At 40.8% G+C, this 23,538-nt stretch overlaps 3 protein-coding genes across 20 annotated transcripts in view; 1 reads left to right on the top strand and 2 right to left on the bottom strand.

The window, feature by feature from the left end:
* The window catches only part of NKTR (natural killer cell triggering receptor), a 40,601-nt gene extending 29,248 nt beyond the window's left edge, over positions 1–11,353 (bottom strand). For 3 of the 8 annotated variants that reach the window (XM_061127879.1, XM_061127875.1, XM_061127876.1), the window contains exons 1-4: positions 11,161–11,324; positions 10,951–11,031; positions 1,036–1,110; positions 365–472 (exon numbers count right to left, since the gene is read on the bottom strand). In XM_061127879.1, the coding sequence (XP_060983862.1) occupies positions 365–472; positions 1,036–1,110; positions 10,951–11,008 (241 nt within the window). In that variant the 5' untranslated portion in view covers positions 11,009–11,031; positions 11,161–11,324. Of the gene's footprint in view, positions 1–364; positions 473–1,035; positions 1,111–10,950; positions 11,032–11,160 lie in introns of those variants that run through there. The other 5 variants (XM_061127880.1, XM_061127878.1, XM_061127882.1 and 2 more) reach the window with 4 other exon arrangements.
* A 2,542-nt stretch (positions 11,354–13,895) lies between these two features.
* SS18L2 (SS18 like 2) lies at positions 13,896–23,538 on the bottom strand. 6 transcript variants are annotated; one of them, XM_061127895.1, is made up of 5 exons: positions 23,402–23,538; positions 19,545–19,624; positions 19,025–19,233; positions 18,681–18,757; positions 13,896–15,026 (listed from the first exon to the last, which is right to left on the bottom strand). In XM_061127895.1, the coding sequence occupies exons 3-5, from the start codon at positions 19,091–19,093 to the stop codon at positions 14,939–14,941; spliced, it is 234 nt and encodes a 77-aa protein (XP_060983878.1). In that variant the 5' UTR covers positions 19,094–19,233; positions 19,545–19,624; positions 23,402–23,538; the 3' UTR covers positions 13,896–14,938. The 6 variants fall into 6 exon arrangements, with proteins under 6 accessions (XP_060983878.1, XP_060983875.1, XP_060983876.1 ...); XM_061127892.1 differs by having other exon boundaries at positions 13,897–15,026; positions 19,466–19,624; XM_061127893.1 differs by lacking the exon at positions 23,402–23,538 and adding an exon at positions 23,170–23,289 and having other exon boundaries at positions 13,897–15,026; positions 19,466–19,624.
* The window catches only part of SEC22C (SEC22 homolog C, vesicle trafficking protein), a 33,409-nt gene continuing 32,552 nt past the window's right edge, over positions 22,682–23,538 (top strand). For 3 of the 6 annotated variants that reach the window (XR_009690305.1, XR_009690304.1, XM_061127886.1), the window contains exon 1: positions 22,682–23,190. The gene's annotated coding sequence lies outside the window, so the exon portion shown is untranslated. The other 3 variants (XM_061127889.1, XM_061127887.1, XM_061127890.1) reach the window with 3 other exon arrangements.

The following is a 23,538-nucleotide window of genomic DNA, read 5'->3' as shown; positions in this document are numbered from 1 at the left end:
TAATCCGCAATCAACCTCATTTTTAAACTATAAATCCAATTCCATTATAATAAAAAATTATCCCCACAACCCATTTATTTCAAACACTGACAAAACTCTAAAAGAATAAAACCAAATGAATAATACTTGGGCATTCACTAGAGGGTATTCACCAAATAACTGTATTAAAACTGCATAAAAACAAAACAAAAAACCTCTTAGTATTTTGCTTTTTATACATTCTTGGCTTACAACATTCATTCATCCAACAACTATTCACTGACCATCTAATATTTACATCACACTGTGACACAATATTTACATTAAAATAATGATGTGCTTTAGGAATTAATACAGTTATTAACAGCATAACTTTTAGCTCTACCTTCACTGAAGTCCCCACCCTGAATCATAAAGTTTTTAACCACACGATGGAATGTAGAACCTTTATAACATAACTTCTTCCCAGTTGTTTTCCCAAGGCCTTTCTCTCCTGGAAAAAAAAAAAGAGAAATGAAGTTTAGCTACAAACATATCCTTCCAAGGGAAGGACCATCCAGTCAGCCCTTTGTCAAATTCCTCCCTTGTGTAGGGCACTCTAAGAGATAAAGCAACATTGTAAGTGTCTTTCCTCCCCATTTTATCTGTTTAAAAATATAAATCCAATTACATGTAACAACAACATCATTATGTTCTGCTTCTCTATCCTCTAATCATAAATTTATTGTGAGATCTGGAAGGCTAAATTTGTTCAAAGTACTAAAATCTGTAAAATTCTATCAAAATAAATCAGTTTTGAATACATACACTATTATTTTTTAAACTACAATGTATAAAGATTCCATTACATATAGTAGTACTTCCTTTTTCATTTTTGAGACCATTTCTTTCTCCTCTCTTCAAGAAATGCTTCCCTGACTTCTTATCAGTGAAAATAATATTTTTTATTTTTCATTTCACAATCCATTACTTTTTAAGGAAAATAGCTATTCTGTTAAGCAAGGTAAAATTTTAAGCCAGGATTTCTCATTGGAAATAATCTAATAATTCATTTACCTGAGCATAGGCAAAGGAAGTTTTTGCATGTTTTTGGACATATATCTGAAAAGAGCTGAAACATAATTCGACCAACTGAAATAAAACACATGAAAAAACAGGTAAGCAAGTTGATTAAATGTATCATACTTATATGGGAGAAATAAAGAAACAAATTGAGAGGCCCATTTTTATCATTCATTATAATTTTTTAAGAGATCCAACAGGAAAAGAATTTAACTAGGGAATACCAATTAATAAGAACCATACTATATTTATTAGCATTATGATTCACATGCAACCAAAGTGATTTCCGTCCAGAACTGTGGGATTTTAAGTGTCTTTTAACAGGACCTTATTTTATTAGATCTCTCTTAGTATATCTCCTACCTGAACTATTAATCTTTAAAGATATTCTCGATAACAGTTGTCTGATTTATGCCTAAATCCCTCCAGTGATGACAGCACATCATAGTCACTCGGGCTAGTACTAGTAGAAGAAAGTTCTGTCCTCTACTTTCAGCTTTTTACCTTTAGGCAAGAACTGTTCACAGCCAACCCCTGAACTGGCACTCACAACTAAAACTCACATTAAATTCCCTGAGAGAGCAGAAAGAGAATAGGTCATGGTTCCGAAAAACTAATCAACAAACAAACAAGAAACAATAGAAGCAAGTCTGCAAATTCGACTTAATTATGCAATAAACAATCTGCCTACCAATGCAGGAAACTCGGGTTCGATCTCTGGGTCAGGGAAGATCCCCTGGAGGAGGAAACTGCAACCCACTCCAGTATTCTTGCCCAGAGAATCCCATGAACAGAAGAGCCTGACAGGCTACAGTCCATGGGGTTGCAAAGAGTTAGACGGAACTAAGCATGCCTCCCATGCCAATAGAGAAGTGTTTCACAAATCTGTTCATCTCAGGACTTCTTTAAACTCTTAAAAATGATTAAAGCTTTTAAAATGTGGGTTATATTTTTGATATTTACTGTATTATAAATTAAAACTCAGAAATTTTCAAAACAAGAATACTCAGGTACCCATTCCATCAGCTGTCAGAGCAGTGACATCATTATATATTCTGTAATGTCTGGAAAACTCAACTTGTGAATGAGAGTGCAAGGGGCAAATCATATTATTTTATAAACTGTTTCGACTTTGCCCTCCCGTCAATAAAATAAGAAAGGGAATTTTGAATTACAACCATTTTCCTGAGTCCCTTTTCCCTTTATTCTATAAAAGCTTTTCCATTATGAACATGTGCACATAGTCAAGACTTGTAGAATAAATCAAAATTAACTGGATCAAGCATAACCCAGTACAGACACAAAATGCCTTGATTTATTGTATCACTAAATTTTACTTTATTCCTGGCCATGTCAGTTAGTTACTCTGAGGACAAAACAAGGTTACTGTTTAAGAAACAACCTTAAAGGATAAAAAGTGGAAGAATGGAATCATATAAGAAAACTCTCCCATGTCAGCACTGCCAAATCGAGTGCTGGAATCAAATTTAATGCAATTTCAAAACCTTCTAGCTGATCTTGATGTCTAAAGAAATGAAGAAAAAGTTAAAAAAGCAAAAAGGAAGATAGCAATGTATCTAAAAACATTTCAGAATTTTAGGAAATGCATGTCATATCAGTAATATTAACTACTACTCTTTGTATTTACATAAAAATAATTTACAAGTGTAACAAGAGTATTTCCATCACTCATAAATCCCTAAGAAATGGCTGGCTAGCTTTGCAAAACCATCTAGCTTTGCAAACTACATACATAGGTCTCCTTAAGATAGATGCTTTTCAGAATAAAAGATATAGTCAAAACAACTGAAACTTCACCTTTTCTCTAGGACTGTAGTAATTTCAATAAAGAGTTTTTTCCCCCAAAGTCTTTAATGCCTCCAAATGAAAACTGATGAAAATCTCAAATATTTTTAGTTTCTCCTTTACAGGTAATTATGAATCCTCTAGTGGTACAACATATATGAAAACAGTTAAATGTAATTACTTACATTTCCAGGTCTAATATTCAGAGAGGGATAGCTAACTACAAAGATTTTTTAAAAAATACTCACCTCTAATACCCTACTCTCTAACCTGATGAAGAAACAAGGTATCTATTGAACTTTCACACTCATGGGGCAATGGTTAGAGCAGAAATTCTGTCTCTGCCATGGCACTGTGTTGTTAAGAGCAAAAGAAAAAAACATGAACAAAACCAAATTGTTTTGGGCGCAATATTACAGTACAAGGTTTAAAACACTGCTAAAGACTCTAAAGTAAATGATGTACCTATCAGAACTGTTAAAAAAAAAAAATTCTGAATCATACTGGACATCTAGTTCATCCACTATTGTCAGAATTCCATTTGCAACAACACTGACAGATGAATATCAACAAATGTAGAAAAATAGCTGAAAAGCACAGGGATTCAAACAGGAGTAGGAGGTAAGAGACAAGGAATAGCCATCCTACGTTAAAGGCAGAAAAGGAGAAAAATCTTTATATTTCACGTGGAGATTTGAGGCAGAGAAAAGGAAGGAAAAGGATAGTGCTAAGAAGCCAATTTTCTCCTCTCAAAGTCCCCATAAAAATCCATATGACAACTCTCAGAATGGGAGAAAACAATAGCAAATGAAACACGAAAGAAAGGATTAATTTCCAAAATATACAAGCAGCTCATACAACTCAATACCAGAAAAACAAACAACTCAATCAAAAAGTGGGAAAAAGACTTAAACAGACATTTCTCCAAAGACGACATACAGATGGCTAACAAACACATGAAAAGATGCTCAACATCGCTCATTATTAGAGAAATGCAAATCAAAACTACAATGAGATATCACCTCACACCTGTCAGAATGGCCATCATCAAGAAGCCTACAAATAATAAATGTTGGAGAGAGTATGGAGAAAAGGGAATGCTCTTGCACTGTTGGTGGGAATGTAAACTGATACAGCCATTAAGGAAGACAGTATGGAGATTCCTTAAAAAAAAATAGGAAACAAAACTACCATATGACCCAGCCCCACTCCTAGGCATATAACCTGAGAAAACCAAAATTGAAAAAGACATATGTATTCCATTGTTCATTGCAGCACTATTTACAATAGCTAAGACATGGAAGCAACCTAGATGTTCATTGACAGATGAATGGATAAAGAAGTTGTGGTACATATACACAATGGAATATTACTCAGCCATAAAAAGGAATGCGTTCGTCAGTTCTGATAAGGTGGATGAAACTAGAACCTATTATACAGAGTGAAGTGAATCAGAAAGAGAAAGATAAATGTTGTATTCTAACACATATACACGGAATCTAGAAAAATGGTACTGAAGAATTTATTTAAAGGGCAGCAATGGAGAAACAGACATAGAGAATAGACTTACTGACATGGGGAGAGGGGAGGAGAGGGTGAGATGTATGGAAAGAGATGTATGGAAACTTACATTACCACATGTAAAATAGCCTATGGCAATTTACTGTATGGCTCAGGAAACTCAAACAGGGGCTCTGTAACAATCTAGAAGGGTGGGATGAGGCAGGAGATGGGAGGTTCAAGAGGGAGGGGATATATAGGGAGGGGATATATGTATACCTATGGCTGATTCATGTTGAGGTTTGACAGAAAACAACAAAATTCTGTAAATCAATTATCTTTCAATTAAAAAAATAAATTTAATAAAAAAAATCCATATGAATTTGCCTTCACAACCTTTCAACCAGGCCTGTGGTTATTACTGGGATCCTCTGGGCCCAATTTATGAAAAAATAAGGAGAAAAGGGGGTAAAGGAGAACCTTCTTGCTTACAGAAATGGTAACAAGCCTTTGCCCTAAAATTGAACATGAGCTCAGTGCTCAAGCTCACGTTCACGCAAATGCACTAATTAAAGCAACTTAAAAAACAAGTGTGTCACATGCTGTGCTAGGTTCTTTACAAATACAGGCAGCTCTGCAATAACATGAAAAAATTGAAAAACTGCGTTATCAAAAAATCACATATAAAGACATTTTCCATGGGACAATGCGAGCTGGGGACAAGGGAATTTCAGGTTCTAGTAAAAAAGATTTTCTATCTGAGAAGTATCAATGATAAAGGCATGCTTTTAGTTATAACAATATCTTATAAAATTTAAACATCACTGAGGAAATCCTACAACTTATCACACCTCACTCTGACCTTTCTCAGCACTGTCATTAGCATAACCCTCCTTGTGGTCTTTCAAGTAACTATTAGAGGAGAATAACTCAAAACAGCAGGGCTGCTCACCATCCTTCTCTCCCACACACCAGTTCCCCTCCTTGCTATCTGTGTCACAAGACAAACAGTAATCTGCCTAAGAAAAATTGTGCTCCTTAACTGATTAGAATAAATTCATTTTTAAAATATGATCTTTAAAACACGTGGTTATATTATTTAATTACTCTTTTCAAGAACCTTACCATGCAAGCAATACTGCACTGACGTCTTATTAGTTTATGTGTATATACAAAAGGGAGAAATCATTTAAATGGCGCAAACCACCGCATCCAGAGACACTGAGTCACTGTATTCACAAGCTTATGACCCAGTGCATGCTTGAGATGGGAGATTCATTTCTCCCGGTCCCCCAGTACAAATCAGGTCTCATATGCCTTGCTCTACCTCAGAGTAGAAGTTATTTTGGGTATTAGTCTAAAGTTTAAAGGTTAATTTTGAATACAAGCAAATTTTGCTGTACTTTAGAAACACAATAACAACTTTATAGTACTTCCATTTACAAAGAGGTCAGACGGCTTTCCCTTGGTCATAAGCAGTACTCAAACATTTGTCTTCTTTACTTTAAACTTGTTTCTCAGTTTCAGTTCCAAATACTCTGTAGTGTTTACTAAGAACATATTTTTAGTTTCTTTGATTCATGTGAACCTTGAGCAGGAAATTTAAAACATCCATTTCAATGATATTGCCATTTTACCTATTTTGATAATTGCCAGGGTTTTATGACATTGTTCTGAGGCCCACATAAACAAAACTCTAAAGTCAAGCATTCTTTTTTTTTTTTTTTCACGCATTCTTTTAAAGAAACACCTTGGTTACCATTTTAGAAAACCAACTTGAAGTCTCTGACAAATACAAAATAAGTAACATTCTATTCAAGAAGGGGGCTGTATTTTTTAAAATATCAATCTCATAAAAGACAAAAGCTATGAAAATGGAGGGTAAAGAGACATGACAGCTGAATGTAATATCTGAGGCTAGACTGGAATTTTGTACTGGAGGGGAAAGAATGATATGAATGAATTTTTAGGCTAACCAACAAAAACAGAATACAGAGATAGTAGATTAAAGTATTGTATCCATATAAATTTATGAAGTTGACAATTGCATTATGGTTATGTTGGAGAATACCCCTTTATTTTCTTTGAAAATTTTTTTAAATGCTTAAGACTCTCTTAATGAATATTTCTATTCTTAATAAATACACACACTTACTTAGGGGTAAAGAGCCATGATGTGGGTAAAGTACCTTCAAATGATTCAGAAAAAACTGTGCGTTTAGAGAGAAAGAGATTAATAAAGCAAATGGTATAGAATGTAAATAGGTGAATCTAGGTAAAGAATAGATTGGCATTCTTTTTACTGCTTTTACTTTTCAACGTCCTATAAACGTGAAATTACATTCAAACAAAAAGTTTAAAACAATGCAGATAAAACCCAATGCTTGAGTTCTATGAAAGCATGTGTCTATACCAGCAGTTCTCAAACTTTTTGGTCTCAGAATCCCTCTACATGTTAAGCAATTACTGAAGACTTTATAAAGACATTTTAATATGTTCTTTTGGCTATGCTAGGTCTTTGTTGCTACACAGGCTTTTCTTTAGCTGCAGCAAGAGGGGACTAGTCTCCAGTTGCAGTGCACGGGTTCCTCATTGAGGTGGCTTCTCTCATCGAGGAGCACAGACTCTAGGGCGCATGGGGTTCAGTAGCTACAGCTTCTAGGCCTTAGAGCACAGGCTCAGTAGTTGTGGCCCACGGGCTTAGTTGTTCTGCGGCAGATGGGATCTTCCCAGACCAGGGATTGAACCCATGTCTCCTGCACTGGCAGGCAGTTTCTTTACTACTGAGCCACCAGGGAAGCCCAACATGAGTTCTTTTTTAACAATTTACATTTTGAAATATGAACAAAAAACTTTATATGAGTGTTATCTTTTACATTTTTGCAAATCTCATTTCATGAGATTTCCTTATTTCACGTCTAGTGTAATAAAAGACAGATTTTCCTATCTACTTCCGCATTTAATCTGTTGTGTCATCACTGCCTTTGAAAAACTCTATTGAATACTAACAGAAATGGGAGTGAAAAAATTGGAGTTTGACTTCTGGTGTCATGATAGCATCTCCCAGTTTGAAAACAAAAAAAGGTCTACACCATTACATTACTATAATATAATATATTACAACTATAATTTATTTTAAAATACCTTATATAGACATTCTCATATAAAGTAATCATATGAGTTTTAAAACTATACTTCAGGCCTCTAAGAAACACACAGCCTCCAGGGGGGTGATGAATCAAAGGCTCTCCTCCAGAGGTGACTTCTAATACTGCTTTTGCTATCTTTATCTCTAATCAACTAGTAATTAGTAAAATGAATGCTTAAAATCTGTTTTTATTGGCAAACTGGTAATGTCTGGAACATAAAGATTGAATAAAAACATTTGGAGATAATCCATACCCTTCCATTAATAGGACATAAATCTGGAGTCACCCTTTGGAGTGGAACCTAAGGCTGGGTCCATCAAAAGGGTCCTGGGTCTAGTCAAGATTTAAGAGGATTCTGGTGCACGAAACTAAATTTGCATGATAATTTTCAAGATCAGAAATCTTCCACATAAAGAGTACCTGGAGCACTGAAAATGACTTCATCAGACTTACAGAACTGGTTTTATGACCTACGTGTGTGTATACTTGCTTGTCAACGTCTACATATAGCATATGTGACTTGCTTTCACTGTGACCTGGTAGCTCGCTTTTAAGCAACTGGCTCATTTAATTTTAAGTTGTCAAACAACATCGTCCTTTAATTTAGTATCTGTGGGATCTGTAGTAATATCACTTTTACTCCTCATGTTGATAATTTGTGCCTGTTGTCTTTTTTTCTGTGGCCAGTTGGGCTAGGAGTTTTATCAATTTTACTGTTATTTCAAAGAACCAAATTTTTTTTTTTTCCAGATTTTCATTTCATTGATGTTTTGTTTTCTTTTTTCAGAGGTTCTGTTTATTTTTTCTGACAAGCAGGCCCACCCTTCTTTGACTAAATATTAGTTCTCTCTATGGTTATTAGTGATTGGTTAAACTGATTACTTTTCAGGGCAGACATGAAATAGGAATCTAGCTTTTCCTTTTTTGGTGCTTCAGAAACTTATCTTTTACTTGCCTTTTTCAGATCTTGTATCAAGAAGTGAAATACTTCTGTGTGAAATCTAGAGGTCTGTAGTAAGCATATTTAAAAATACAGTATGGAACGGAAAATAAAAAGTAGAGTAGAATAGGAGGCAGTATCAAATTTCTTTGTCCATAGTAAGGGTATCACTTTATAAAACTTTTTTTTAATTTTCAGAATGTGTATGTGAGTGTGTGTAAACTATTTCTTACTGTACATCATGCTCAAAATGTGTAAAATAAATATTCTGTGTGGATATAGTAAAAAAAAAAAAAAAGAAGTGAAATACTGGAGCCCAGGGGAACAGGTTTTAGATATCTGGTGCAAACTGATTTAAGCCAGTTTAGTCAAAAATGGCTATTAAGTTTTTAGAGCATATCAAGGAGTCACCAATTAGTTAACGGCTGTTGACTGCCTTTCAAACTACCAAAACTCAGTGAAAGAGAAGTAACAACGTGAATAGTTCTGTAACTATACTCACATAATTTAAAGACATTCCTCTTTTAACATATACTTGCATTCATTTGGTAGCTTTACAATTCAAAAGTCTCATTTGTTTGCTATAAAATATACAAACTTCCATTGATAGGAATGGAAAATACACACTGTGCTGTGTTCAGCCCAATTTTTATCAGTACTTTTTGATCTCTCATTAATATAGACAACATAGCTACTCATTAAAGGATCTTTACTTATCAAAGTAAATAAAAGATATTACTTTGTATCAAGCAAATTATTAACTATAGGAGAAGACAAGAGTTATTACTTGAATAAGTACTCAATGACATACATACTAATGGTTAAATAATACAAAGCAGGACATCTCATTTCAAACAACCGAAGTGATCCTTACAAGGTGCATAAATATCAAGTACTTACTACTTAGACAATATACTGAAAAGTGCTAGAGAAATATCAATATTATATATGAAACTGAACCATATTAAATTGCCAGTTATCAACTGGTTCAACCTAGAACAATGCAAGCATTTATATATGGTTCAGTGTTCTCAAGAGTTCTAGTCACTTCTACCAGAATGATATTATAATACTGGGGATCAAAGTTCATTTTACATTTACCAAACATATTCTGGAGATTTTTCACAACAAAAGTTATTTGTGAAAGTAGGATATGAACGTGTACAAGAAAAGGAGTACTTTCCAGGGCTAGAGAACCTTTATTTGACCTCTACTTTCCAGGACTATGCTATTTTTAACTCTTAAAATAAGCCTTGTTATTCAAAACGAAAACTCACTACAGAATAAGGATTAAGAGCTTTAAGGTACAAAAGATGAAGAGAGAATGCAACAAAAATTTCTAAGATCACATCATTCCTTTGCTCAAAACATTTTATCTCACGGAGTCAAAGTTCTTACTCTGGCCTTTACTCATTTTCTGCTACTCACTTGCCTCCTTCACTCCTCAAACAAGAAGGTACACTTTCTGTTCCTCAAACAAGAAGGTTAACTTTTTCGTCAAGGCCTTCATATTATCTGTTCCTCTATCAGGAAGGTTCTTCTCAGAGATATGCACACCCTTACCTTCTCCTTCAGGTCTGCTTAAATGTCATCCTCTCAAAATGTCCTTTTCTGACCAATCTATCAAAATAGTACCCCTATTACAAGACACTTATTTTTTTTCTGGTTTATTGTCCGTCTTCCTCCAACAGAATATAAACTACAAGGAAGAGAGGCCTTTGTTCTATGCATTGCTATATCCTCAGTCTAGAACAGTAGCATGCACAATCTGCTGAACAAGATCTGCAAAAAGACTGTATATATGCTTCCAATTAAAACTTCCGTCACAGTATAAAAAAAAAAAAAGGCTAAGAAAACTGGAACCTTGCACGCTCTGCTACGTAGAATGAAGTTAACTACCCTTGAGAAGAAAATATCTAATTTTCAAAAAAATATACTAAGAAACGGCTGGATTCCCTAAAGAAAACAGTAGTGGAAGAGAACACAAGCTGCAAGTCTGTTGATACTAAATGCTTTGGTTTATCGCCCGAGACTTGTGCTAAGTCATTAGCCCACGAACCAAGGAATTCTGGCTAAAGACACTTAAGGAAAAATAAAAACAAAGTTAACCTATTAAGGATGCACAAGAATTAGAAAATATACAACGTACGAGTCCAAAGCTCATAGTACAGAGCGAGATACCAGAAACTGAAATTGGGAGTGTTTGTTCCTTAGAGATATTGTGAGAGACAAAGTCCAAAAAGGATCGCAACCCTTTTCCTGGCGCTAAGGCAAGGCAGGAACACTCAGGAGGGGTGCGGGGGGATAAGGAGTTTGGGAGGACGAGGCCTGGACTCCGATTAGATTGTATCCGGACCACCCTCCTCTCCACAGATTTTCCCTCAGGAGAAAAGGGACTACGGACTGCGCCTACCAGTTCCCAAAAAGGCTTGGGGGAGGGTTGATGAAGGTAGACCCCTCCCCTTCCCCAAGGCAAGCCTAGGCCCCGCAGGGCTCCCCAGTGGCCCGGCTCACCCGGCTCCCGGTTGATTTCGATGTCGAAGTGGCATTGCGGCCGGTCCTGCGCCCCCATAGCGACCGAGGCGGCAGCAAAAGCTGGGAGAGATGGGGAGGAAAGCGGTCAGGGCGGGGGCTAGGGCGGGGGGTGGGGCGGAGCCCGCGCCTCAGTCACCTCCCGCCGGCCTGTCGCGACAGCGCCGGAGGCCGAGACCGGCTCCCTCTCACCTCAGGCCTCCCGGCTCCCATGGAGTGCGCACACACATGCAGCCGCGCTCTTCACCTGGCTGGCCTCCAGCCTGAGACCTGCCAGTGAGCAGAAGAGAAAGCGCTGCCACCGTGGCCGGAGGCCAACGCCACTAACGGACCGCCACCCCCGCCCCCAGGCGGGTCTCCTATTGCCACGCTAAACCCCGCGAGAGCCGAAACAAATACCGCGAGAGCACGTACTCGAAGGCGGTGGTTAACAGAAGCGGCTACGCCTACGTAAGAATTCCTGGGAGCTCGGGTGCCGAGCTCCTATACCTGAGCTGGTTCTTTTTTGCTCCGCCCATTTCCTCCTTTACGTTGGAATCAGTCGCCAACTCTGGGAGCCCCCGACGCGCCTGCGCTACTTCCTGTCGTCCTTTCTCAAGGGCCGTGTCAAAGTATTTGCAGATATCGCGAGGCTTCCCTGTTGTCCATAGCTGCAGAAGAGGCTGGAGAATCAAGTTGTTGAGGATCGGTAGACCGACAGTTTTGACTTTTTTACTCAGGGAGTAGTTTTGACGCTATCCTGTTAGACTATTTGTCTCACTTCCAAGGCCGTTTAGGTACGGTCGTACGTGCGTTTCCGCTTTGGGGGCCAGCGTCGTGGGCATAGTATTCAACGCCCTCTTTTCTAAATTGTCAGTTCAAGACCTTTGCCCTTATTTTAATCACGTTCTTCGTCTTATAGAAAGCAAGAATTCTGTATTATTTAACGTGTTGTTAAACGATGTATGTATAGATTCTGAATAAAAATCCCTTGCTAGGTTTATGTAATTGTGAATATTTTCTCCCAGTCTGTCTTGCCTTTTCATTGTTTTGATAGTGGCTTGTGGAAAGCAGTTTTTTAATTTTTTATGAAGTCATTTGATCAACTTTTTCTTTTATGGTTTGTGCTTCTCTGTGTAAGAAATCTCTGCCTACCCCAAGCTCATGAAGATTTTCTCCTGTGTTTCCTTTTAGAAATTTTATAACCCTGTCTTTTTGGTGTAAGTCTATGATGTGTCAGCATTTGTGGATATGGTGTCAGGCAGAAGCTGAAGTTATTTTTTTTCTCGTAGGGATATACGGTAGTTCCACCACCATCTGTTGAAAAGACTGTCTTTTATACATTGAATTACCTTGGCTTTGTGACCACATATGTGCCATTCTATTTCTGGGCTCAATTTGCTACATTGATTTATCTTTACCATGGGGCCACACTGTTGGGTGGTGGTTGTTTTCCGTTATTTTCTTAAAATTGTAATATATACTTTACATAAACTAATCTTTTTAACTTTTTTTTAAGCTTACTGTTCAGAGGCACCAAGTAGATTCCCATTGTACCACCATCACTACCATCTAGCCAGAGGACAATCTTCATCTTGTAAAACTAAAATTTTGTACCAATTAAACAATGACTTCTCCTCCCCTCTACCCAGGATCTGGAAAGCACTCTCTTTCTTTTTTACTTTATTGTGGTAAAAAACACTTAACGTGAGATCTACCCTCTTGACAGATTTTTTAAGTGTTCAAGCTGTCTAATAACATGAGTGGGGGCCAGCTGCCATCACACTCCAGCTGATGGTTTTCACTGTGGACCTGTTAATCCAGCATTGCTAGAAATCCAGGCTTTCATGGGAAATCCTCTTATCTTTAAATGTTAGCAATTAATTCAAAACTAAAGGCATTGCACAGCACTTACCATATTTGCTGATCAGATCAGGCCCTTCAGCAGCCTACCTGGCATAGAGTACCAGCACAAACCACATGAATATAGAGGACAGAGAAGACCAATGATGGGATAGAACCCTACAGATGACAGAATGGATGGGGGCCTCTGAAAAGGGCCAGAGCCTTCAGTTAACACACTTGAATGTTTACCATGCCCAGCTCCCAACCACATAATCTCCACCTCATAACCTCAAGAGGCAGATACTACTTTCGTTATCTCCATTTTAGAGCTGAGGAAACAGAGCTTACAGAGGTTATGACAGATTTGGGATTCAAAATGAGGTCTCTCTTCACTGTTTACGAATTACAGCCTTCCTGGGTTGAAACCCTTGACTCCCAACAAAGGTTTTAATTTGGGGTTCACTTACAAGAAGCTCTTTGCCCCATTTAACAGGTAAGTCTCAAAGAAGGAAAGTTCTTGATAGAACAAAGATAACAGAAGCAGAAAGAATGATAACATAGAAAAATCACCATTAGGTAATCCCTAATGAAGTAACCTATCAAAGCTGGGTAGATCATAATTTAAGTGAAAGGCTATCAGGAGCTTGATAATAAATCATTTTGGGTTATTTCCTGATGTGATGGAAAAGTAAGCACCTATTACTTCCTATGATGTATTCTTGCCAAAGATACTAGAATCTGAGTCTAAACGAGCACCTAGATCTACTAGTTTATAGGAAAAGTGGGCCAATACTGGGATATATAATGACACCACACCACAGGGATACAACAGAAATGTGAAAAATTTTAGAGCAAATGATGTAGTTTTTTTCAACAAATGATAAAAGAAAAGGGAATTGTTAAGTATTTTTACAGACATAGCGATGTCAACAAAATGCAGGGTGTGAATTTTGTTTGGATCCTGTTTCAGACACATCAACAAAATCACATGTTGTGGGAAGAGAAGAAAATTGAACATCATGGAATTCAGGACATGCCACTCCAAAATATGGCTCCTTGGCATATTGAATATTTTAAGGAAGAACTTTGAGAAATGGCAGATCCTAGGACTCTCAGACCTCCTCCCATAAAGCAGGTCATGTGACTCTCATACGAGAGGTGCCTTCCGACACCCAGAGGGACAGAGATTTTGAACGAAAAGGCCTTGTTACATCTCCCCCAGTTTCCTACACTTAGCTCATACCATTATGTCCCATCACATTTTTCTACAACTTTATACTTTTCATCGAACTTCATATAAAAATGCTCAGGTTTAACTGTTTCTTTGAGTCTTTGTTTCCTTATGAAGGCTCCCATGTTACGTAAAACTTATATTAAATAAATGCATATGCTTTTCTTCTGTTAATCTGTCTTTTGTTATAGAGGCCTAGCTGAGAACCTTAAAAGGATAGAAAAGAAAAAGATACTCTTCCTTCAGCATCACATCTTCTATTAGTAGATGATGTTAGATGACACTTAAGACTTACTATTAATTTTTGTTGACTTACTATTAATTTTTGTTGACTTACTATTAATTTTTGTTAGCAATAACAGTGGTGGTGTTACAGGTATTTTTAACTCCTTACACTTTTTCTCAAAAACCAAGTGGAAGACATTACAGGAAAATTTCTATACCTTAATATCAGGCTTTTGTGGGAAGGCAAGCTTTATTTCAAAGTAACATGAAAAGAGCAGTCAGAGGTCCACAACCACAAACTGGTAGGAGGGAGAAACAGTCACATGTCCATTTGGCAGTGTGTCAGTGGAAAGTCTCACCAATTCCTGCTGATCGCCCAATACCTGCTCAGTTTCCTCTTCAGGCTGAAACTAAAAAGGTTGACTTGAAGATGCCCATTATATCTCTGTTATCCAAACACACTTATTTCAGGATGGAGGACACTTGGAGTCAACTTAATTGAGGGAATCCACTTAATTATTAAATATTTATACTGAGAATATGGTTAAGTTAGTAGCTTTCTTCACATTTTCACATTTTTAAAAGAGCCACAGAGGTTCCATTCACATTCTAAGCAGTTGAGTTGGCAAATATCCATTTCATAGGACATAGATCACATTCAATTACTCCTCACAACAGCCAACTGGAAGACTATTCCATTGCTTTTGAAGCACTGGTTGGGTTGGCATCCGCGATGGTAGCCAAATAAATGAGATTTCTGTGTAACACATGCTGGTACCTACGGGTGAAAAACAGATAAAAATTAGAGGTGTGTTTTTATTGAACAAAAAACTGGAAAAGAATTTATCTAGTGAATGGCTCATCTACTGAATGGACCACTCAGTTTTGTCAATGTGTCTGTTTAACATATCAGAGGAAAATACACCCAGAATCTTACCTGTTCTCACTTCTCATTCCCATAGCTACGTCTCTCGGCCAAGCCACTATCACTTCTTGCTTGGACTACTGTACTGGACCACTCTCCTAAGCTGTCTCCCTGTTCTACCTTTGTACCCCTACTGTAATTATACTCATAGCAGCCTGAGTGATTTTACAGTTTAGGTTCAGTTCAGTTCAGTCACTCAGTCGTGTCCGATTCTTTGCAACCCCATGAATTGCAGCACACCAGGCCTCCCTGTCCATCACCAACTCCCGGAGTTTACTCAAACTCATGTCCATCGAATCGGTGATGCCATCCAGCCATCTCATCCTCTGTCATCCCCTTCTCCTCCTGCCCCCAGTCCCTCCCAGCAACAGGGTCTTTTCCAATGAGTCAACTCTTCGAATGAGGTGGCCAAAGTATTGGAGTTTCAGCTTCGGCATCAGTCCCTCCAATGAACACCCAGGACTGATCTCCTTTAGGATGGACTGGTTGGATCTCCTTGCAGTCCAAGGAACTCTCAAGAGTCTTCTCCAACACCACAGTTCAAAAGCATCAGTTAAGACCATGTAATACCTCTGTTCAAAACTCCTCAAAGGTCCCCATCACATTATGAGTAAAGCTCAGCTTTTCTCATGGCCTATAAGGACCTACATGATCAGGGCCTCTAGTCTCCCTCTCTGATCTCATCTGTCACTTTCCCTTTACTCACTGAGTTCTGGCCAGAGTGGCCTCCTTGCAGAGACTTCAAGATATCCAGCAAGCTCTAGCCTGGGGGACTTCACCTGATGCTCACTCCGATTCACACATCTGCATAGCTGCCTCCCTCACCTAAGGTGTCTACCCAAATGTCACATCAAAGATAACCTGTATAAACTAGCACTTCCTCCCACTTACTGTGCTTTATTCTTATTCAAAGCGGTTATTATTATGTGCCTAATTATATGATTCTATAGTCTAAAATGTAAGCTCCATGAAAGCAAAGCTGGTATCTGTTTTGGTACTGATTCCCCAGTAGCTGAAGTAGTAACTGCTACTCAGTGTTCCTTATAAAAAATCTTGAACAGGGAATTCCCTGGAAGTCCAGGGTTAGGACTCCATACTTCCACTGCAGGGGCACAGGTCTGATCCCTGGTCAGGGAACTAAGGGTTTCCCTGGTGGCTCAGCAGTTAAAAGAATCTGCCTGCAATGTAGGAGACACAGGTTCAATCCCTGGGTTGGGAAGATCCCTTGGAGGAGGGCATGGCAACCCACTCCAGTATTCTTGCCTGGAGAATCCCATAGACAGAGGAGCCTGGTCAGCTGCAGTCTGTAGGGTCACACAGCATGACTGAGGCAATTAAACATGCACACAGGCAGGGAACGAAGATCCCATGTGGCACAAGGCCAAAAAAAAATCCTGAACAAAGTTAAAAAAGGGACAAGACATTTCCATGATAAATGCACACTTACTATGACCCCATTTCTCAATCAAGGGGTCGAGCACCAAATCAGACTGCTGCTGCTAAGTCGCTTCAGTCGTGTTCGACTCTGTGTGACCCCATAGACGGCACCCCACCAGGCTCCCCCGTCCCTGGGATTCTCCAGGCAAGAACACTGGAGTGGGCTGCCATTTCCTTCTCCAATGCATGAAAGTGAAAAGTGAAAGTGAAGTTGCTCAGTCGTGCCTGACTCTTAGCAACCCCATGGACTGCAGCCTACCAGGCTCCTCCGTCCATGGGATTTTCCAGGCAAGAGTACTAGAGTGGGTTGCCATTGCCTTCTCCGCAAATCAGACTAGAGGGCAGGAATCATGCACCATGAGATGTGAAAATGTCCATGAGGAGACTGTAGTAACTTATCCAAAATTTGAGAATCACGCGCCAAATAGAGTGTTTTGTAATGGTTTTCCATATAGAAAAATGAGAGTGTTTACGATAAACTGTAAAAAAGCAAATCACCAAATGCCAGTGTCCAATGTAAAGACTCACCCAAGATGGATATCTCCACTGAGCTGTTCAGTGAGGGAATGAGGGTTACATTTTTAGGGGGTGGGGAAAGCATGGCTTCAGTCACAATGAAATAAAATCTTTTTTGTTTCTGTAATAAACAGGGTGTAAGTCCTGGAACTATACTTAGAAAAGAGAGTGTTTTCTTTCATCTTGGCATATGGCTAGAGAGCACCTTAACTGTGCCAAATTTACCTCTGTCTTAACTGGGAACTTCTATTGGTTTTTGTCTGTGTTACCAAAAAAGTATGAGTCAGGGATCCACAACCAGAAAACAGCCATTGCTCTCATCATTTCATGAGACGTTTTCCGAATGCTAGAACTGGATGTGGAACAACAGACTGATTCCAAATAGGAAAAGGCGTACGTCAAGGCTGTATATTGTCACCCTGCTTATTTAACTTATATGCAGAGTACATCATGAGAAACGCTGGGCTGGAAGAAGCACAAGCTGGAGTCAAGATTGCCGGGAGAAAAATCAATAACCTCAGATATGCAGATGATGCCACCCTTATGGAAGAGAGTGAAGAACTAAAGAGCCTCTTGATGAAAGTGAAAGAGGAGTGAAAGCTTAAAGCTCAACATTCAGAAAACTAAGATCATGGCATCCAGTGCCATCACTTCATGGCAACTAGATGGGGAAACAGTGGAAACAGTGGCTGACTTTACTTTTTGGGGCTCCCAAATCACTGCAGATGGTGACTGCAGCCATGAAATTAAGACGCTTACTCCTTGGAAGAAAGTTATGACCAACCTAGACAGCATATTAAAAAGCAGAGACATTACTTTGTCAACAAATGTCAGTCTAGTCAAGGCTATGGTTTTTCCAGTAGTCATGTATGGATGTGAGAGTTGGACTGTAAAGAAAGCTGAGCACCAAAGAATTGATGCTTTTGGACTGTGGTGTTGGAGAAGACTCTTGAGAGTCCCTTGGACTGCAAGGAGATCCAACCAGTCCATCCTAAAGGAGATCAGTCCTGAGTGTTCATTGGAAGGACTGATGTTGAAGCTGAAACTCCAATACTTTGGCCACCTGATGCGAAGAACTGACTCATTTGAAAAGACCCTAACGTTGGGAAAGATTGGGGGTAGGAGGAGAAGGGGACGACAGACGATGAGATGGTTGGATGGCATCACACAACTCAATGGACATGAGTTTGGGTAGACTCCAGGAGTTGGTGATGGACAGGGAGGCCTGGTGTACCGAGGTTCATGAGGTCGCAAAGACTCGGACACGACTGAGCGACTGAACTGGACTGAACTGAACTGTCCCCATCCCTGTTGTCATCGGCCGGCATGGCTTTTTGAGGGGTCTTTGCAATGAGCACAATTCAAGTTTTGAAGAGGAAGCCATGTCTGACTCCAGGCTTCACAATGTACTGTCCGTATTATCTTGGGCAGGTAAGTAATTCTTCTGAGCCTTATCTGTGATCACTCAAGGCTCCTAGTTCAGGCCAGCTGATGGATTCCAATACTAGCTTCCCCTTCACACTCACAAATTAAGGGAATAAAGAGTGGACTCACTGGACGCACTCATTCGCCCGGCCTTTGTTCTGATATTCCACGATACAGCGGATCAGCTGGTCATTCTCCTCCAGGAGCTGAAAGATCAGACAAAGGGTCAATGCAGCGCGACGTCAGGACGGCAAGGACCACTGCCTCCTTTGCCTGGCTCCCCCCTCCCCGCTCCCCAAGGCCGGGCTTTCCAGCCCCAGCACCTCGGCTGACTTCATTTTCATCCCACAGCAAGTCACCTACGCACACCACCAGTCTCAGCTGCTCCCTCCAGGAAGCTTCCAGCACCCGCAGCCATTTAGGATCTCTACTAAGATCTCTACTAAGAGCTCTCTACCCGTTTTAGCGCTTACCCGCTGGATGGTCTCCTGATTGACTTCTGCCTTCCCTCTCAGCCAGTCCGGTACGAAAGCCACCGACATCCCGGGAAGCCAGGGTGGAACTCGGCCTTAGGCCGGGCAGATGCCCTCACATCTAGACCGGAGCGGACCTGCAGCTCCAGGCGCACTAAGGCCGCAGCAGGGACCAGGATACACTCTCGACGTTGATTGGGTTCTCCCACCTAGGGGGCGGGGAACAGGCGGAACGTCATTTGTGATTGGGCGCGTTCTTAATAAGAGCGATTCTTGGCGGCCTCCTCCGGCCCCACCCCTGAGGCTCTAGAGCTGTTTGTGGATCTTTTACGTTTGCGCAAGCTAGCCTCAGGACAGGATCCAAGTTAGCGTCTCGCCTTTTAGGCTTTGGGTACTGCCCGTCTGTGGGAGGAGCTTGCCCATCTGGGTCCACATTCGCACCTCTTTAAACACAGCTCTGGTGCCTCCAGGCCTGCATCTGGAGCCTGAACCTTGGGCATTGCCTCCTTTCAAGCCAAACCTTGCAAGGCCAAGGAAAACACCGGTGTCGGCTTTTGCTGAGGGAGAATCTCGCACATAGACCTCTTTTTCCTTTGGGCCCTTAAAAAAAAAAAAAAAAATCAGATTTACAACCCTAAAAACACTATTATTTTCTCCATTTTACAGATGAGAAAACAGAGATTAGGTAACTTGCCCAAGATCTCATAGCTACTGAGGGCAAAACCAGCATCTGAACAGAAGCAGTCTGGCTTTAGAATTCTTGCTTTTAACCACCTCCCTATGCTGCCTATGCACCATACTGCGGAGGTGGTTTGCTGCAACATACAGAGAGGAAGCTAGGCCAACCACTTGGGCCACACTGTTACCGCTGTTCAGTTCAGTCGCTCAGTCCTGTCCGAGTCTTTGCGACCCCATGGACTGTAGCACGCCAGGCCTCCCTGTCCATCACCAACTCAGTGAGCTTACTCAAACTCATGCCTATTGAGTCCGTGATGCTATCCAATCATCTCATCCTCTGTTGTCCCCTTCTCCTCCTGCCTTCAATCTTTCCCAGCATCAGGCTCTTTTCAAATGAATCAGCTCTTCGCATCAGGTGGCCAAGTATTGGAGTTTCAGCTTCAACATCAGTCCTTCCAAAGAACACTCAGGACTGATCTCCTTTAGGATGGACTGGTTGGATCTCCTTGCAGTCCAAGGGACTCTCAAGAGTCTTCTCCAACACCACAGTTCAAAAGCATCAATTCTTCAGTGCTAAGCTTTCTTTACAGTCCAACTCTCACATCCATACATGACCACTGGAAAAACCATAGCCTTGACTAGACTGACCTTTGTTGGCAGAGTAATGTCTCTGCTTTTTAATATGCTGTCTAGGTTGGTCATAACTTTCTTCCAAGGAATAAGCGTCTTTTAATTTCATGGCTGCAGTCACCATCTGCAGTGATTTGGGAGCCCCCAAAAAGTAAAGTCAGCCACTGTTTCCACTGTTTCCCCATCTACTTGCCATGAAGTGATGGGACAGGATGCCATGATCTTAGTTTTCTCAATGTTGAGCTTTAAGCCAACTTTTTCACTCCTCTTTCACTTTCATCAAGAGGCTTTTTAGTTCTTCTTCACTTTCTTCCATAAGGGTGGTGTCATCTGCATATCCGAGGTTATTGATTTTTCTCCCGGCAATCTTAATTCCAGCTTGTGCTTCTTCCAGCCCAGCGTTTCTCATGATGTACTCTGCATATAAGTTAAATAAGCAGGGTGACAATATACAGCCTTGACGTACTCCTTTTCTTATTTGGAACCAGTCTGTTGTTCCATTGTCCAGTCCTAACTGTTGCTTCCTGACCTGCATACAGATTTCTCAAGAGGCAGGCCAGGTGGTCTGGTATTCCCATTTCTTTCAGAATTTTCCACAGTTTGTTGTGATCCACACAGTCAAAGGCTTTGGCGTAGTCAGTAAAGCAGAAATTGATGATTTTATGGAACTCTCTTGCTTTTTTAATGATTCAGTGCATGTTGGCAATTTGATCTTTGGTTCCTCTGCCTTTTCTAAAACAAGCTTAAACATCTGGAAGTTCACGGTTCACATATTGCTGCAGCCTGGCTCGGAGAATTTTGAGCATTACTTTAGTAGCGTGTGAGAAGAGTGCAATTGTGTGGTAGTTTGAGCATTCTTTGGCACTGCCTTTCTTTGGGATTGGAATGAAAACTGACCTTTTCCAGTCCTGTGGCCACTGCTGAGTATTCTAAATTTGCTGGCATATGGAATGCAGCACTTTCACAGCATCATCTATTAGGATTTGAAATAGCTCAACTGGAATTCCATCACCTCCACTAGCTTTGTTCGTAGTGATGCTTCCTAAGGCCCACTTGACTTCACATTCCAGGATGTCTGGCTCTAGGTGAGTGATCACACCATCGTGATTATCTGGGTCGCTGGCAACCACTAAAACTCTGAAGTGGTTGTCTCCTCTCTTGTCCAGTCCACCCATGATGAACATGGGAGCAAGGTTGGTTTTCTCTGTAGCACAGAGTGAAAAGCAGCCACTTCATTGAGGATGCAGATCTTGGAAAGTTTTACTCCTCAAAAAGGGTATCAGGGCAATTCTGCCTTCTAGAGCTTCATTTCCCTGAGTGGTGGCCCTGATCCAAGCAGGCTCATTTGCTTTGCTGGGCTCTCTCTTCACAGTTCCTTTATTCATCCCATGGAGGAGGTTTTATCCCATTCCACAGAGGGCTAAGGTTAAGTGATAAATTAGCTCTGGATGTGTGCAATTTGAGGTGACCTCTAATGGAGATGTTGAAGTTTGTGGCTGGCTATTTGGTTGGAAATCAGAGCCAAGGGCTGGCAATATAAACTTCATGAATCATCACTTGTGGAAAATGGCATTATCCTTGAAGCTACTTTGTCACCCTTTCACATCCAATTCATCACCAAGTCCTATTGATTTCACTTCTACATCTCTCTGCCCAGTCTCTGCCCAGATTGCCCAGTGCTCTTCTGCTTCACACTGTTCTAGCCTAAACTCTAGCTTCATCTTCTCTTGTCCAGACAACTGCATTGACTTCCCAACCTGCCCTACCACAGTTTCCAAGAGCCTTCTCCATTTTGATCTTAATGTCAGCAGCCAAAGTGATTTCTACAAAATATAAATCCAATCAGTTTTCACCTGTCCCAAATTCTACTATGGCCTCCAATATCTTACATGATCTTACCTCTTCTAGTCTCTAGTGGCTTTCACTCTAGTTCTTACTCTGTAAACTCTGAGTTTTTTTTTTTTTTTCCTTTTTGGTGGCAAAATGTACATAACATAAAACTTGCCATTATCACCATTTTTAAATGTACAGTTCTGTGATATATAGTACATTACATTGTTGTGCAAACATCACCACTATCCATTTCCAGAACTTTTTCATTTTCCCCAAATGAAACCCTGTGCCTATTAAACAACTTCCTACCCACCTCCCCTCACCACTCCCCAACCCAGGGTTGGTTTTCATCTTTCAAGGAGCCCTGCCATAGTCCACACAGAGTTCTTTATACATTTCTCTGTCTGAAGCACTCTTCCACCCTTTGCCTCGTTAGCTACTACTCATCCAGTGTCAAGGAAGTCTCCTTGAACCACCAAATCCAGGCCAGAAGCTCCAGTAAATCCTTTCAAAACCAGTGCTCCTCTCCGAGAGTACATAGCTCAGTTTGTACTTAAACATGTGTTGTATATTGCATTATGGGTTCTGTCACTCTTCTCTCCTCTCTTAATATAGGTTTTAGTGTCAAGAGTTACTCGTTTTGTCCGCAGTGACTGGCATAGTGTCTGGTTCGCAGCAGGTGCTTACAATTTGTTAAATGAATAAATGGATGAACAGTCGTTCCTCATCTCCTTTCAGCTGATCACCAGTCTATGAGTACGTCCGCCCCCCAGATTGGAGTGTGTCCTTTGGGGCCGGACTTTGGCACCTCATCCAGGCTGGCAGCAGGCTGTGATCTTTGGTTTGCCTATCTCGGGCCTCTAGCCCAGCAAATAGCTGAACCTACGCCCCGGGCGTGTCGCGCCGTCACGCGGAACCTCCCTACTTCCACACATCAGAACCCGGCAGAAACTAAGCTTAAACTGCGAAGCCTCTTCGCACCTCCGGACGTGGGAATTACATACTTGGACCTCAGACTCACGCGGGTGAGAACCGGGAGACGCGAGGAAAGTTGGAAGGCGCGCCCTAGCGATGCCCAATCTATATTTGGGTCGAAGCCCTTTAAGTAGTACTTCATTCAAGACTCCTCCGGGACCCGGCAGTGGAGGCGCGCCAGGATTGGTCGGTTTGGGTGTGGGTGTTGCTCGGCACCAGCGAATAAGCGGGGGCAGAGGGATGTTGTGGTTCAAGACTCACGCATGCGCAGGGTCGTCTGCCTGTGCCTGGGCTGCCTGTGACCCGGGCCAGGTCTGCCGGGTGGGCTGATTGCAGAGGAGGCGGAGGGTGGCTCGGCGGGAGGGCGCCGACTCCCGGAGGCCGCTGTCGGGGCGAGG

This window comes from Dama dama, chromosome 24 (genome assembly GCF_033118175.1).
Source record: "Dama dama isolate Ldn47 chromosome 24, ASM3311817v1, whole genome shotgun sequence".
NCBI classification, from domain to species: domain Eukaryota; kingdom Metazoa; phylum Chordata; class Mammalia; order Artiodactyla; family Cervidae; genus Dama; species Dama dama.
This window is presented reverse-complemented; position numbering and strand designations above follow the sequence as displayed.